The sequence below is a fragment of the Salmo salar genome, chromosome ssa15, assembly GCF_905237065.1.
Source record: "Salmo salar chromosome ssa15, Ssal_v3.1, whole genome shotgun sequence".
Lineage (NCBI taxonomy): Eukaryota > Metazoa > Chordata > Actinopteri > Salmoniformes > Salmonidae > Salmo > Salmo salar.
Window position 1 is genome coordinate 105,212,884 of NC_059456.1, and position 16,456 is coordinate 105,229,339.

At 45.1% G+C, this 16,456-nt stretch overlaps 1 protein-coding gene across 1 annotated transcript in view; it reads right to left on the bottom strand.

Annotated features, from left to right (window-relative positions):
• LOC106572940 (nociceptin receptor) overlaps positions 1–16,456 on the bottom strand; it is a 57,134-nt gene that overhangs the window by 16,749 nt on the left and 23,929 nt on the right. Inside the window, exon 3 of the mRNA XM_014147532.2 lies at positions 1,921–2,276. Coding sequence (XP_014003007.1) covers positions 1,921–2,276 — 356 coding nt within the window. The remainder of the gene's footprint in view (positions 1–1,920; positions 2,277–16,456) is intronic.

Consider the following 16,456-nt stretch of genomic DNA (forward strand, 5'->3'; position numbering starts at 1 on the left):
CTAATTTAGTTACATCCGTTCCTCACCTGGTTGTCCTGAAAATAAAAGGCTAAAAACAACTAAGGAACGGACATGAAGATAAATGAAAGTAGTGAAGAACAACAACAACAAACAAAAACACAGATATTATCTAAAAGGGGTCCTCGGGGCCTGATGAGGTTAAACATTATGAGACAGACGTTGGGTTTCTACTGGAGCTCCAGGTCTGTTTCAGACGCACGGAGTGACAAACTGTTAACGGCATGTCCTTTAGTGGCTTTTTGAAGTGGAGGAGAACAGATGGCGATTCTCTTCGTGTGTCTTGGTGTTGTTGCACTGAACTAGACAGTAAACAGTCTCTACTTCCACTGACCTAATGGGAAGGACTTTATCACAGTCTGTAGCTGTTGTGACCTTTTCACTGTTACTGCTATGTTCACTATCGCCACACACAAATACACACTAAAATACACACACACACACACACACACACACACACACACACACACACACACACCACACTTTGATTGTTCAAAGGCATTACTTTGGTCAGTGTGGCCTTGTCCCTCTTTAAAGCCTCTCCTCCTGTGTGTGTGTGTGTGTGTGTGTGTGTGTGTGTGTGTGTGTGTGTGTGTGTGTGTGTGTGTGTGTGTGTGTGTGTGTGTGTGTGTGTGTGTGTGTGTGTGTTTGTTTGATACTTCCAGGATAGGCCTGAGGTGAAGCTGTGATTGGATGCCCCTGGTCATATCACACACATTGCATGACACTCCCCCTAGAAACTAGACCACCCGACACCCCCCCTAGTAACCAGACCACATGAAACTGCCCCTAGTAACCAGACCACATGACACTCCCCCTAGTAACCAGACCACATGACACTCCCCTTGGTAACCAGACCACATGAGACTCCCCCTAGTAACCAGACCACATGACAGTCCCCCTAGTAACCAGAACACATGACACTCCCCCTAGTAACCAGACCACATGACAGTCCCCCTAGTAACCAGAACACATGACACTCCCCTTAGTAACCAGACCACATGACACTGCCCTTAGTAACCAGACCACATGATACTCCCCCTAGTAACCAGAACACATGACACTCCCCTTAGTAACCAGACCACATGACACTGCCCTTAGTAACCATACCAAATGACTCTGCCTCTAGTAACCAGACCACATGACACTCCCCCTAGCTGACCCAGGAGGAACCAGACCACATGATACTCCCTCTAGCTGACCCAGGAGTAACCAGACCACATGATACTCCCCCTAGCTGACCCAGGAGGAACCAGACCACATGATACTCCCTCTAGCTGACCCAGGAGGAACCAGACCACATGATACTCCCTCTAGCTGACCCAGGAGGAACCAGACCACATGATACTCCCTCTAGCTGACCCAGGAGGAACCAGACCACATGATGCTCCCTCTAGCTGACCCAGGAGGAACCAGACCAACAGGCTGCAGTATAATGATGTACAGTAGATGATCTACTCAGAGATGAAGGGAGAGGGAGGGAGGTAGGGAGAGCAAGATGAGAGAGGAAGAGAGAGGGAGGGCAGGAGGGCAGGCGGAAGGGAGGGTGGGAAGGAGGGAGGTAGGGAGAGTAAGATGAGAGAGGGAGGGAGAGAGAGAGAGATGAGAATATCTGAATAGATTAATTTAGAGGTCAATCTGACAGTAGAACAGATAAATCAGACTTAATAATGAACCAAACTAAATCCACTTTCTGTTGTTTCACCGACAGACAGACAGACAGACAGACAGACAGACAGACAGACAGACAGACAGACAGACAGACAGACAGACAGACAGACAGACAGACAGACAGACAGACAGACAGACAGACAGACAGACAGACAGACAGACAGACAGACAGACAGACAGACAGACAGACAGACAGAACATAGACGGACGGACAGACCCAATATAACCTACTGTTATGTTCAACCTCCACATCTCCCAACACCATGGCCGGTACCCCTATCGCCGACGCCAGGACCCACACACAGATGTTGACCACCTTGGCCTTGTGGGGCGTCCTCATGTCCAGGGCCTTGACCGGATGGCACACGGCCACGTAGCGATCCATGCTCATCACGGTCAGAGTGAAGGTGCTGGTGAACATGTTGTAGTAGTCGATGGAGACCACGGCCTTGCAGAGGGCGTTACCGAACGGCCAGAAGCCCAGGAACAAGTCTGTTCCCTGGAAGGGTAAGGTAGCGAGAACCAAGGAGTCAGCCAGGGCCAGGTTAAATATGTAGATGTTGGTGGCTGTCTTCATCTTAGTGTACCTGGAGAAGAGGAAAGAAGGGAAGAGAGGGGAAGAGAGGGGAGGGAGGGAGGAGAAGAGAGGGGAGGATAGGGGAAGAGAGGAGAAGAGAGGGGAGAGGAGGGGAAGAGAGGGGAGGATAAGAGAGGGGAGAAGAGAGGGGAGAAGAGGGGAAGAGAGGAGAGGGGAAGAGAGGAGATGTGAGGGGAGGAGGGGGGAGGGAGGAGAGGGGAGGAGAGGGGAGGAGATGAGAGGGGAAGAGAGGAGAAGAGAGGGGAGGAGAGGGGAAGAGAGGAGAGGGCAGGAGAGGAGAAGAGAGGAGAGGGGAGGAGAGGGGAAGAGAGGGGAAGAGAGGAGAAGAGAGGAGAAGAGAGGAGAAGAGAAGAGAGGAGAAGAGAAGTGAGGAGAAGAGAAGAGAAGAGAAGAGAAGAGAAGAGAGGAGAGGAGAGGAGAGGAGAGGAGAGGAGAGGAGAGGAGAGGAGAGGAGAGGAGAGGAGAGGAGAGGAGAGGAGAGGAGAGGAGAGGGGAGGGAGGAGAAAAGAGGGGAGGAGAAGAGAGGAGAGAGAGGGAGGAGAGGGGAAGAGAGGGGAAGAGAGGGGAGGAGAGGAGAGGGGAGGAGAAGAGAGGGAGGAGAGGGGAAGAGAGGTCAAGAGAGGGGAAGAGAGGTGAAGAGAAGAGAGGAGAGGAGAGAGAGAGAGGGAGGAGAGGAGACGAGAGGGGAGGAGAGGGTGGGAGGAGAGGGGGATGGAGATAGGAGGAGAGGGGGGAGAGAGAGGAGGGGAGAGGGTGGGAGGGGGAGAGGTATGCATAAGGGTGATTGATTGTGATCACATTGAGATAGTTTTCCTTTTAAAAGAGTGTGAAAAATCATTTGATTTGTTCAAATGGAACATGTAAAGTCAGTTTGTTCTCTGCTGCTGCTGTGGTCTGCTGGTCCAAGTCAGTCCAAGCCTCAAACCGTCTTGTTGACAATCTTTGATTCAGTTCATCTCAGTTCCTACAATGTGATAAAAACCTCACACACAGCTGACTCCTGCTTTCAATTCAAAATGGAACAGAGTTACAAGGTTTACTTCTGACAGCAACCATAAGAAGCTATGGGAACATGCTGTGGGTATATAATTATAACAAGACTTCCTGTTACATAAGAAGTGGTGGATCTATTTTAAAACCTGTGTTACCAAGCAGGCCAAAATCCCCTGATCAACTAACCGATAGATAGATATATAGCTATATAGATATATAGAGAGGATGAAAGCCTTTACAAAAGGTGTCGGACTAAATATTCAGACACTGGAAGTAGGTCTTTGGTCTCACTGAGCTGCATAGTCAACACTGACAGATCAGTGGTTCTAAACTCTGGTCCAGAAAACCAGAAACCTGCAGTGGCTTCCAATCTATAACGTGAAAATATCCCCCCCTTCCCTCTCCTCCCCTCTCTTCTCCTCTCCTCTATTTTCCTCTCCTCCCCTCTCTTCTCCTCTCCTCTATTTTCCTCTCCTCTATTTTCCTTGCTTCTCCTCTCCTCGACCTATCTTCCGTTCTCCTCTCCTCTCATCCCCTCCTCCCATCTCTTCTCCTCCCCTCTCTTCTCCTCTCCTTGACCTCTCCTCTCCTTTCTTTTCCTCTCTTCTCCTCTCCTCCCCTCTCTTCTCCTCTTCTCCCATCTCTTCTACTCTCCTCTCTTTTCCTCCCCTCTCTTCTCCTCTCCTCCCCTCTCTTCTCCTCCCTCCCCCTCACTCCCCCTCTCCTCACCCTCTCTCCTCCCCCTCTCCCTGTCTCCTCCCTCTCCCTGTCTCCTCCCTCTCCCTCCCCCTTACCTCCCCCTCCCTACCTCTCCCCCTTTCCTCTCTACCTCTCCCCCTTTCCTCCCTCTGTCTTTCTCCTGCCACCACTCTGTCGTCTCTCTCCCCCTCTCCTCCCTCCCTCCTCTCCACCACTTCTACACATTTTGAAGATTTGCAGAGAGTCTCTTCTACAAAGAGAATATTTAATGTCTGTTCTGCATCCCCTTTTTATTTGGGACTATCTATATGAGTCTCGTCTCTACACAGCCTGACTACGTACACACTGCACACACTGGGCAAAAAGGGTCACAATCAGGGGATATCTTTATCTATATATTTCCAGATAGCTGACATTTTATTAAATATAAGGAGTAGACATTCTCCAGATACTCATGTCCTTAATTAATTTCATATGCGGAGCTAGGATATTCTCTGTAAATGGGACAGTTTCTACATGCATCCAATCCAGACCTCAGAAATCCCCCTACTACTGTATTGCTCAACCCTAATTGATGTGTTCTTTGTCCCCTGGAGCAGCATGGGAAATGATCCAGGAACAAGGACAATGCCCAAGGACTAGTCAGCCCTTCCCTCTCTGATGGGCCAAAAATGTATCTCTCTGTTACAGTATCCAGAGGACTGACTATTGTAATAGAATAAGGTCCTAGTATCCGTGTCTGGTATTGATCTGAAATTTGTTCACTGAGGATATAATGCTGATGATATCTATATTGATGTCAGTGACGGTCAGTTACGTCTATGATGAGAGAAGACAAAAAAAAATTCATCTCATGAACACGGCCTTGTTTCTATTGCAGCATATTGGATGACTGTCCTTCAAATTCCATTTCACCCAGTTCAATGTAAACAGCGTTCTGTTTAGGCTACTACATGATGCTCAAATGTTGTCCCTATACGCATCATGAGGTTTCTACAACCTAGCCAATGAATGAAAGTTTATTACGTAGGTGCACACAGGTTTGAGAGTAAAATTAGAGATGACAGAAAGTGACACATGGACAGACAATGACACATTCAATAGTGCCTTGCACACTCTTGTCTGCAACTAGCTGATATAGGGTGTAAGCATTGGTCCAACAGTTGCAAACAAGAGTTTCTATTGGACAAAATTCAGTTTTTTTTGTTTTTATCACCGTTTCATTTGCTTCCGTTTAAGAAACGTTTTTTTTTTTCAACAGAATTGCCTGGAATGAATACACCCCTGATCATGCATGAACACAGTTCACTTTCATAGCAGCCACGTTGTATTCATTCTATCTTCTATGTACTCTCCTCCTCTCACCTTTTCCCTTCGTTTGTGGACTTCAATGAACAACACATCAGCTGTATGTGACCAGGCGGAACAACCTGTCCAAACCATGTCATAATCGCTACACACAGCCTACATCGTTGTCACCATATTTTCTAAGTAAGTGAAACTGGTAAGTAAAAAAAAGAGAAATCTCTCTCTCTCTCTTGCTTCTCCTTCCTTTTTGAAGAAATTAATTTGTTGAAAACTATTCAACTACCGTTACTGTCTTTCTCTCTCTTTGAGTCAACAACTCATCACATTTTCTGCACTGTAGTGCTAGCAAGCTGTAGCTTATGCTTTCAGTACTAGATTCGTTCTCTTATCCTTTGATTGGGTGGATAACATTTCAGTTCATGCTGCAAGAGCTCTGATAGGTTGGAGGACGTCCTCCGGAAGTTGTCGTAATTACTGTGGAAGTCTGTGGAAGGGGGTGAGAACCAACCGAGCGTCCTAGGTTTTGTATTGATGTGCTTTGGAAATAGCGACATGGAAAAAAATATGACAATGTTTGACTTTCCGTACCTTGTAGCCTACTACTGAATATGGTGTAAATGTACACTCAGATACGTCACCTTCGTGTGAAGAAGCACCATCCGCACCTGAACAGGTAAAATAATTTGGGAGCTGGACATTAACAGAAAATAAAAGTTGCACACCCTTAGACCTCAAACCTGCCCTGTTTGTTATATGTTTGTTATGGAAGATGGGCGAAAATGGGTCATCAGCGGCGATCCCTCACAGTCCTGTGATCCACTCCAAACTAACAATGCATAAATCATGAATCAAAAATGGTGTCGATATTGCAAGAAAATCTTGTAATTTCACATAACCATACCACAAGTTAGATACTCTACCTTTTTCATTCATGACGAGGAAACTAACTGGAACAAAGCCAAGTTGCTAGTTAGCAGCTAGCTAGCACATTAACCAGTAATGCAAATAAAATACGCCTTGTTATTTTAAAATGTTAGCTGTCATCTTGAGTGGAGTAGTTTTTTATCTGAACAGCTTCTCAATTCCTTGTTTCTCCAGTTGTCAGTTCAACCACACACTGTTTATACACTCATTTCTAGTGGTGGGGAGTCGACTCCAAAATAATCGATTCCTCAACTTCTTGGCCGCCAACTCCCGGTGTCGACTCGCATTTCTGTGTGTCAAGCTTAGATTCCGTTAGGAATCGGACTCCTCGACTCCTAAGATTCAGTCTTTTTTTGCAACAGAGGAAACAATTTGCCGTAGTCTACATCGAGAACACAAACTCTCCCATCTTTCACAGCGAAGAAAGAGTGAGTTAGCGAGGGAGAGAGAGAGAGATGTGTGGTTTCAGTAGTGACTAGGGGTATTACTGTGAATAAGTATTGAGGGTGACAAGGGGAAACCATGATGAGTCTATTAAAAGTATTTATCCTAATGAAGAGCTTTTTCATTGACTCATACATGATACTTGTTTAAAAAATACATTGATTTATATTGGATTCTCTACTGAACCACCTCTCAGTCTGTCTCTCTCTCTCTCCCTCTTTCTCATTCATTCTCGCTGTGAAATCAAATGTTCAGCAACCAGGTAGAGCAAAGACATCAAACAGTCAGGAGGAAGAGAGAGAGAAGAGAGAAGAGAGAGGAGAGAGAAGAGAGAAGGAAGAGAGGAAAGAGAAGAGGAGGGAGAGGGACGAAAGAGAGAAGAGGAGGAAGAAAGAGGAGAGAAGAGATATGGAAGAGAGGAGGAAAAGAGAGAAGAGAGGAGAGAGATGGAAAAGAGGAGGAAGAGAGATGGAGAGAAAGGTGAAAAGAGAAGGAGAGACAGTGGAGACAGTGGAGTAGCAGTGGGCACAGTGGAGACAGTGGAGACAGTAGAGACAGTGGAGTAGCAGTGGGGACAGTGGAGACAATGGAGACAGTGGAGACAGCAGAGTAGCGGTGGCGACAGTAGAGAGAGTGGAGTAGACGTGGAGACAGTGGAGCTAGTGGAGATAGTAGAGGCAGTGGAGTCAATGGAAACAGTGGAGACAGTAGAGTAGCAGTGGAGACAGTAGAGACAGTGGAGACAGTGGAGTAGCAGTGGAGTGGAGTAGCAGTGGAGAGAGTGGAGGGGTGGAGACATTGGAGACAGTGGAGAAGCAGTGGAGACAGTAGAGACAGTGGAGTAGCAGTGGGGACAGCAGAGAGGCGGTTGTGACAGTAAAGATAGTAGAGTAGCAGTGGAGTAGCAGTGGAGAAGCAGTGGAGACAGTGGAGAGAGTGGAGACAGTGGAGACAGTAGAGGCAGTGGAGCAGCAGTAGAAACAGTGGAGACAGTAGAGGGGGTGGAGACTGTGGAGTATCAGTGGAGTAGCAGTGGAGAGTGTGGAGACAGTGGAGTAGCAGTGGATAAAGTGGAGGGGGTGGAGTCAATGGAAACAGTAGAGAGAGTAGAGTAGCAGTGGAGACAGTAGAGAAAGTTGAGTAGAAGTGGAGACAGTCGAGACAGTGGAGTAGCAGTGGAGAAAGTGGAGAGAGTGGAGACAGTCGAGTAGCAGTGGAAACAGCAGAGATAGTGGAGACAGTCGAGTAGCAGTGGAGACAGCAGAGATAGTGGAGTAGCAGTGGAGTAGCAGTAGAGACAGTGGAGACAGTGGAGAATGTGGTGACTGTGGAGGGGGTGGAGACAGTGGTGACAGTGGAGTAGCAGTGGAGTAGCAGTGGAGACATTGAATACAGTGGAGTCAATGGAGACAGTACAGACAGTGGAGACAGTGGAGTAGCAGTGGAGACAATGGAGGGGGTGGAGACAGTGGAGAGGGTGGAGTAGCAGTGGAGACAATGGAGGGGGTGGAGACAGTGGAGAGAGTGGAGTAGCAGTGGAGACAGTGAAGGGGTGGAGGCAGTGGAGTAGCAGTGGAGACAATGGAGACAGTGGAGTAGCAGTGGAGATAGTGGAGGGGGTGGAGGCAGTGGAGACAGTGGAGTAGCAGCGGATACAGTTGAGACAGTGGAGTAGCAGTGGAGACAGTGAGGCAGTGGAGACAGTGGCAACAGTGGAGACAGTGGAGTAGCAGTGGAGATAGTGGAGGGGGTGGAGGCAGTGGAGACAGTGGAGTAGCAGCGGATACAGTTGAGACAGTGGAGTAGCAGTGGAGACTGAGGCAGTGGAGACAGTGGCAACAGTGGAGACAGTGGAGTAGCATTGGAGACAGTGGAGTAGCAGTGGAGTAGCAGTGGAGACAGTGGAGTAGCATTGGAGTAGCAGTGGAGACAGTGGAGTAGCATTGGAGACAGTGGAGGCGCTAGAGACAGTAGAGACAGTGGAGTAGCAGTGGAGACAGTGTAGACAGCAGAGACATTGGAGTAGCAGTGAGTGACTGCAGTGGTTGGCTTTCACCCAGCTCTCTGTGTCTCCATGGAGGCCAGCCCTGGTGCGTGTGTGTGTGTGTTTGTGTGGTAGCTGCAGCATTATGATGTAGTTGGAGATATTATCAGACAACTTTTTGCATGATAGTCTCAGTTTAGATCTTTCTACTGTTGCCTCCAGACAGACATACCGTCCACAGGTCCAAATCTCCAAGCTTCATCCTTCTCATTCGTCTCCATACATGTCAAGTTTAAATGCATTCCTGGTCATTTTGTTAACTTGTTAACTGGTAGACAGATTCCTTGGATGCATCCCAAAAGGCTCCCTATTGACTATATATAGCCCTGCTTTTGACCAGACCCATAGACCTTCTCTCTGTGGTAACTATGTAGAGCAGTCACCCTAGCTGAGAGGACATCTACAGTGCCTTCTCTCTGTGGTAACTATGTAGAGCAGTCACCCTAGCTGAGAGGACATCTACAGTGCCTTCTCTCTGTGGTAACTATGTAGAGCAGTCACCCTAGCTGAGAGGACATCTACAGTGCCTTCTCTCTGTGGTAACTATGTAGAGCAGTCACCCTAGCTGAGAGGACATCTACAGTGCCTTCTCTCTGTGGTAACTATGTAGAGCAGTCACCCTAGCTGAGAGGACATCTACAGTGCCTTCTCTCTGTGGTAACTATGTAGAGCAGTCACCCTAGCTGAGAGGACATCTACAATGCCTTGCAAAAGTATTCAGCCCACTTGGCGTTTTTCCTATTTTGTTGCATTACAACCTGTAATTTAAATTGATTTTATTTTTATTTCATGTAATGGAAATACGCAAAACAGTCAAAATTGGTGAAGTGAAATGAAAAAAATAACTTGTTTCAAAAAATGATTTAAAAAAAAATCAACTGAAAATAGGTGCGTGCATATGTATTTACCCCCTTTGCTATGAAGCCCCTAAATAAGATCTGGTGCAACCAATTACCTTCTAAAGTCACATAAATAGTTAAATAAAGTCCAAATGTGTGCAATCTAAGTGTCACAAGATCTGTCACATGATCTCACTATATATATATATATATATATATATATATATATATATATATATATATATATATATATACACACACACCTGTTCTGAAAGGCATCAGAGTTTGCAACACCATTAAGCAAGGGGCAACACCAAAGCAAGTGGCACCATGAAGACCAAGGTCTCCAAACAGGCAAGGTCTTCAAACAGGTCAGGGACAAAGTTGTGGAGAAGTACAGATCAGGGTTGGGTTATAAAAAAATAGCTGAAACTTTTAACATCCCACGGAGCACCATAAAATCCATTATTAATTCTGAGGGCTAGGACCCTTTTTTCTCAATTTCCATCTGAATGATGTGCCCAAAGTAAACTGCCTGTAGCTCAGGCAGAAAAAACGTTGAAGTTCGTAGAAATGTTAAAAATAATGTAAGAGAATATAACACAATAGATACGGTAGGAGAAAATCCAAAGAAAAACCAACCTGAATTTCTTTTCCTCTTAGAATGGCAAGTATAAGGTCATATTGAAAATTAGCTCCTATTAGCTGCAATTCCTATGGCTTCCACAGGGTGTCAGCAGTCTACGTTCAAGGTTTCAGTCTTGTAACTTCAAAAACGAATAAGAAAAATCAGTTTTAGCACAGGGACCCAGTCTTGGAAATTCAGACAGGACGCACTGGCTAAAATTGGTTTCCTATTGAACATACTTCTTTCCGTAAGACATATTATAGTTTGATTACATTTTAGGGTATCTGAGGAGTAAATAGAAACGTATTTTGACTTGTTGAAACAAAGGTTAGGGGTAGATTTTCGGATTCCTTTCTCTGCATGTTGAACGAGTGGATTACTCAAATCGATGGCACCAACTAAACAGACTTTTTGGAATATAAAGAAGGATTTTATCTAACAAAACAACACTACATGTTATAGCTGGGAGCCTTTGGATGACAAATCAGAGGACGATTTTTAAAAAGTAAGTGAATATTTAATCTCTATTTGTGAATTTCTGAAAACTGTGCCGGTGGAAAAATATTTTGATGTGGGGCGCCATTCTCAAACAATCGCATGGCATGTTTTCGCTGTAATAGCTATGGGAAATCGGACAGAACAGTTAGATTAACAGGAATTTAAGCTTTATTATTTAAAAATTATTTATTTGAATTGCGCTCCCTCCAGTTTCACCGGAAGTTGCCCCGCTAGCGGGATGGCTAGCCCTAAAAAATGGAAAGAATTTGGCACCACAACAAACCTGCCAAGAGAGGTCCACCTACCAAAACTCACGGACCAGGCAAGGAAGGCAATAATCAGAGAGGCAGCAAAGACACCAAAGATAACCCTGAAGGAGCTGCAAAGCTCCACAGTGGAGATTAGAGTATCTGACCATAGGACCACTTTAAGCCGTACACTCCAGAGCTGGGCTTTACGGAAGAGTGGCCATAAAAAAGCCAAGCTGAGCTTTTTGGCCATCAAGGAAAACGCTATGTCTGGCCCAAACACAACACCTCTCATCACCCTGAGAACATCATCCCCACAGTGAAGCATGGTGGTGGCAGCATCATGCTGTGGGGATGTTTTTCATAGACAGGGACTGGGAAACTGGTCAGAATTGAAGAAATGATGGATGGCGCTAAATACAGGGAAATTCTTGAGGGAAACCTGTTTCAGTCTTCCAGAGATTTGAGACTGGGACAGAGGTTCACCTTCCAGCAGGACAATGACCCTAAGCGTACTGCTAAAGCAACACTCGAGTGGTTAAAGGGGAAACATTTAAATGTATTCGAATGGCCTAGTCAAAGTCCAGACCTCAATCCAATTGAGTCTTCTTCAAAGTGGTAGGCATGTTGTGTAAATCAAATGATACAAACCCACAAAAATCCATTTGAAAAACAAAATAGGAACAATGCCAAAGGCGTGAATACTTTCACAAGCAAAAGTATAGTGATCTATTGTGATTTAATGATAATCTCCTGATGTAGAGTGATTTACAGCATCTCGTATAATTGCTGTATTTTCAGCCTTGCCTGAAGCCATGAAACTCCATTAAAATGGTGATTTACAGCATCTCATATAATTGCTGTATTTTTTTTTGCCTTGCCTGAAGCCATGAAACCCTATTAAATAGTGATTCACAGCATCTCGTACAATTGCTGTATTTTTCAGCCTTTCCTGAAGCCATGAAATTCCATTAAATAGTGATTTAGAGTATCTCGTATAATTGCTGTAGTTTTCAGCCTTGCCTGAAGCAATGAAACTCCATTAAATTGTGATTTACAGCATCTCGTATAATTGCTGTAGTTTTCAGCCTTGCCTGAAGCCATGAAACTCCATTAAATTGTGATTTACAGTATCTTGTATAATTGCTGTAGTTTTCAGCCTTGCCTGAAGCAATGGAACTCCATTAAATTGTGATTTACATCATCTAATGTAATTGCTGTATTCTTCAGCCTTGCCTGAAGCCATGAAACTCCATTAAATTGTGATTTACAGCATCTAATGTAATTGCTGTATTCTTCAGCCTTGCCTGAAGCCATGACACTCCATTAAATAGGAGGAAGAAAGGTTCAACTGATTCTCTTTCATCTGTCCATACGATAATGTGTTAACAGACGCGTGCACATACACACGTACGCACGCACGTACGCACGCACGATCTCATGTACACACACAGACACACACACACACACTCCCATAAGGTAGTGCTTCAAATACTAACAGTCAGATTTAATCATTCAGACAATGAGCATGGATACCGCAGTAGGACTGCCATGGGCAATTCACAGCAAAAGACTTCATATTTCATCTAAGAAATACACACATGCGCGCGCACGCACGCACGCACGCACGCACGTACGCACACAAACACACAGTGTCCTGCCAGCCGAGGAAGGGGTACCAACATCGACAGCAACAGACATCAATACACCAAGAGATGTGTGACAGCGTCTAGCTAGTGCTCCGCTGTCATTAAACATCCAATCCATTATACTGAGAACCAAACCAAACTATCCATCAGCCATTTTTTTTTTGTAAAAGACTATATTTCCTAATTAAGATGAACAAGTTGAGTTTGCTGAAGTGAACGCTGTATTTCGAAGCAGGCAGGCAGGCATTGCTTAGAGAACACTGCAATGCATGATAGTGTTTTTTTTTAAAGATAATGATTCAGAGAGAGAGAGAGAGAGAGAAAGTAAAGCTCCTTCATAAAGAAACATCTGCTCCTGGATGGGCTCTCTCAGTCTCACTTCAACACAGCGCCTACTTAGATCCACAACAGAGAGGGAGAAAAGCTGAATAAAGGCTTTAAAAAAAATAATTAAAATGTTTTTTTTGGGGGGGGAATGAAAGTTGTCTCCCAAATGACAACCTATTTTCTATGTAGTGGAACAGGGTGTCATTTAGGTCGCAGAAACAACATCTCTTCAGCTTTTAGCTCCGTGTCATCAATAGGGGAAGAAAGGAACAATGCAGCGATGATTTACCTTCCTCATTCTTCGTCCTTGTCGAATGAGTCATTTGGCAATTCAGAGGAGAATAGAGGAAAGGGAACACAGTGTCAGTAAACGACAGTTCACCGACGTGGCAATTCAATCTCATTTTAGTTTGTCAGAGATTGTAGACAGCCATAGTCTTCTTTCTCTCTCCATAGATAATAGTTCCTGCCTGTTGCACTTAACTAGCTATTCTCTGTGTCATTCAATGCCAAAACCCCAAATAGCCAATATCCTTATGCAGTCTCCATTGATTCTATAAATTGAGGAGAGTTATGAAACAGCAAGTGTTTACAAGGTTGTCTCGTTCCTTGGCAACCACTGACATCTTCAGTGTCATGTAACGTGAGCCCACACAGAGGTTGGATAACGAACGAGTCAGGCTACATATACTACAGGCCTGCAGCTCAGCATCCATGTTGGATCCCAGTGACAGGTTTACCCATACTACAGGCCTGCAGCTCAGCATCCATGTTGGATCCCAGTGACAGGTTTACATATACTACAGGCCTGCAGCTCAGCATCCATGTTGGATCCCAGTGACTGGTTTACCCATACTACAGGCCTGCAGCTCAGCATCCATGTTGGATCCCAGTGACAGGTTTACATATACTACAGGCCTAATACTGTTGAAGTGTTGCGGTTGCAGGTTCACCTGCCTCATCTGAAGCCTCTTCTTTTTTGTTGCGCTGTTATAGGCCGCCAAGTGCTAACAGTCAGTATCTGGATAAAATTGATGTGAAATGATTGATAATATGTGTGTGATGGTTACAGAGAGGTCTATTTTCTGGGTGACCTGAATATAGACTGGTTTTCATCGAGCTGTATGCTCAAGAGGAAGCTGTGCTTGTAATCTGGTTCAGGTTATTAATCAACCTACTAAAGTGTTTACAAATAGCACAGTACAGGTGTGACTGTAACCAACTCTGTATGGCTGCGGCCAACTCTGTATGGCTGGGACCAACTCTGTATGACTGGGACCAACTCTGTATGGCTGGGACCAACTCTGTATGGCTGGGACCAACTCTGTATGGCTGGGACCAACTCTGTATGGCTGGGACCAACTCTGTATGGCTGGGACCAACTCTGTATGGCTGGGACCAACTCTGTATGGCTGGGGCCAACTCTGTATGACTGGGGCCAACTCTGTATGACTGGGGCCAACTCTGTATGACTGGGGCCAACTCTGTATGACTGGGGCCAACTCTGTATGGCTGTAACCAACTCTGTATGGCTGTAACCAACTCTGTATGGCTGTAACCAAAAAAGGCACGGGGATGAAGCCCACACAAACACGTATACGAAACACAGGGTTGAAACCCAAACAAATGAGTGAGGAGTACCTCGAATAAATACACCGGGACGAGACCCGTAAAACACAATGATTCTACACAAGACGAGACCTGTAATCATCTGCGCAATACAAGCGGCACGAAAGCCAAAACCACATAGCACAGGTACTCACACGAACCAACAGACATTGGAACAATGATCGACAGGACAATGGTGAACCAAATGGCACACTTATACAATTACTAATCACTGGGAATAGGGGCCAGGTGTGCGTAATGAAAGTTCCGGAGGGATCCGTGACTTGCTAGTGAAATCACTGCAACTCTAAACAAAAGAGTCCCAAACATATTAAAAACTAAAATCATTTTATTCGCTACAAATCACTCCCTAAGTAGTAGATCTGAGCTGAATCTGATAATGATAAATCTCTCATTCAAGAAGGCATTCAATTTGATTTTTTTATTTTTTTTAAGAAGCTACTTTGAAGTAGGAACTGGTGTCAAAACACCTTAGATCCTAAAACCGGTCACAGATGTTCTGATGATGAAGAGAGAAAAGGAGAACCTTTGGCAAACAGGACAATACAGGAACATAGACAGTTTGGTCCCGGATTTACTGTTAGATCAACAACAAAAACAATACTTTTCAAGAAAGACACACTGTAGGAGAGATGTGGTGTTAAGTTAAGTCAAAGGGGTAAGTTGAGTCACCCTTGTTTCTAGGAAACCATTCACAAATAATTTGACCAAAATATTTAGGAAGAGGTTATCATTTCATGGAGTCTGTGAAGGAAGGAACCACATGGAGTCTGTGAAGGAAGAAACCTTGTTTTAAAGTAGATCATTTTAAGATCGCTGGGGTCTCTATAAGAGTCAATATGAGGTCCTAAACCTAGTATGGAAGTGCATCTTTGTAGCTGGTTGGGCAAATATTGTCCAAATGTTTGTCTTGGGGTAAGTTGAGCCAATGGCCATGGGGTAAAAGTTGAGCCAATGGTTGAGCCAACGGCCACGGGGTAAAAGTTGAGCCAATGTTTGAGCCAATGGCCCCGGGGTAAAAGTTGAGCCAATGTTTGAGCCAATGGCCATGGGGTAAAAGTTGAGCCAATGTTTGAGCCAATGGCTATGGGGTAAAAGTTAAGCCAATGTTTGAGCCAATGGCCATGGGGTAAAAGTTGAGCCAATGGCTGAGCCAATGGCCACGGGGTAAAGGTTGAGCCAATGTTTGAGCCAATGGCCACGGGGTAAAAGTTGAGCCAATGGCTGAGCCAATGGCCACAGGGTAAAAGTTGAGCCAATGGCTGAGCCAATGGCCACGGGGTAAAAGTTGAGCCAATGTTTGAGCCAATGGCTATGGGGTAAAAGTTAAGCCAATGTTTGAGCCAATGGCCATGGGGTAAAAGTTTAGCCAATGGTTGAGCCAATGGCAAGTTGAATCAATTGAAATGTTTTCTTCCCACGGCCTAATGCATAGCATTATCACTTGGATATGAGGTAATAACAGGGCCTGTGTTAAAAGTGTTTGTTAGGTGTAAGCCTGGCAGATGAGGTGTATGCCTCCAGACCCCAGGAGCAGCCATCTCAGCTTCACCACACACATTGGGATACATTTCAACTGTTTATCTGACATGGTACAGGTGTCTTTTTTTTTTAAAGCCCATAACCATGTCTGTGAGGTGTATACTCTGGTTTCAAAGTAGATTTGTTTAAGACTAACAAGAATCCCTATGTGTGACCCACTGCAGTAAAAGGCAGAGATTGCATTTGATTGCTGATTTTCTTGTCTTGGCTGAATGCAGAGAGAGCATTATCATCAAGCAAACCAAGCTCTCTCTTCTCCCCTCTCTCTCTCTATTTCTCTCTCTCTATTTCTCTCTCTCTATTTCTCTCTCTCTGCTCCTCTCTCCTTCACACTCTCTCTCTCTCATTCACCTCTCTCTCTCTCTCTCTTTCTCTCTCTCTCTGCTCCTCTCTCCTT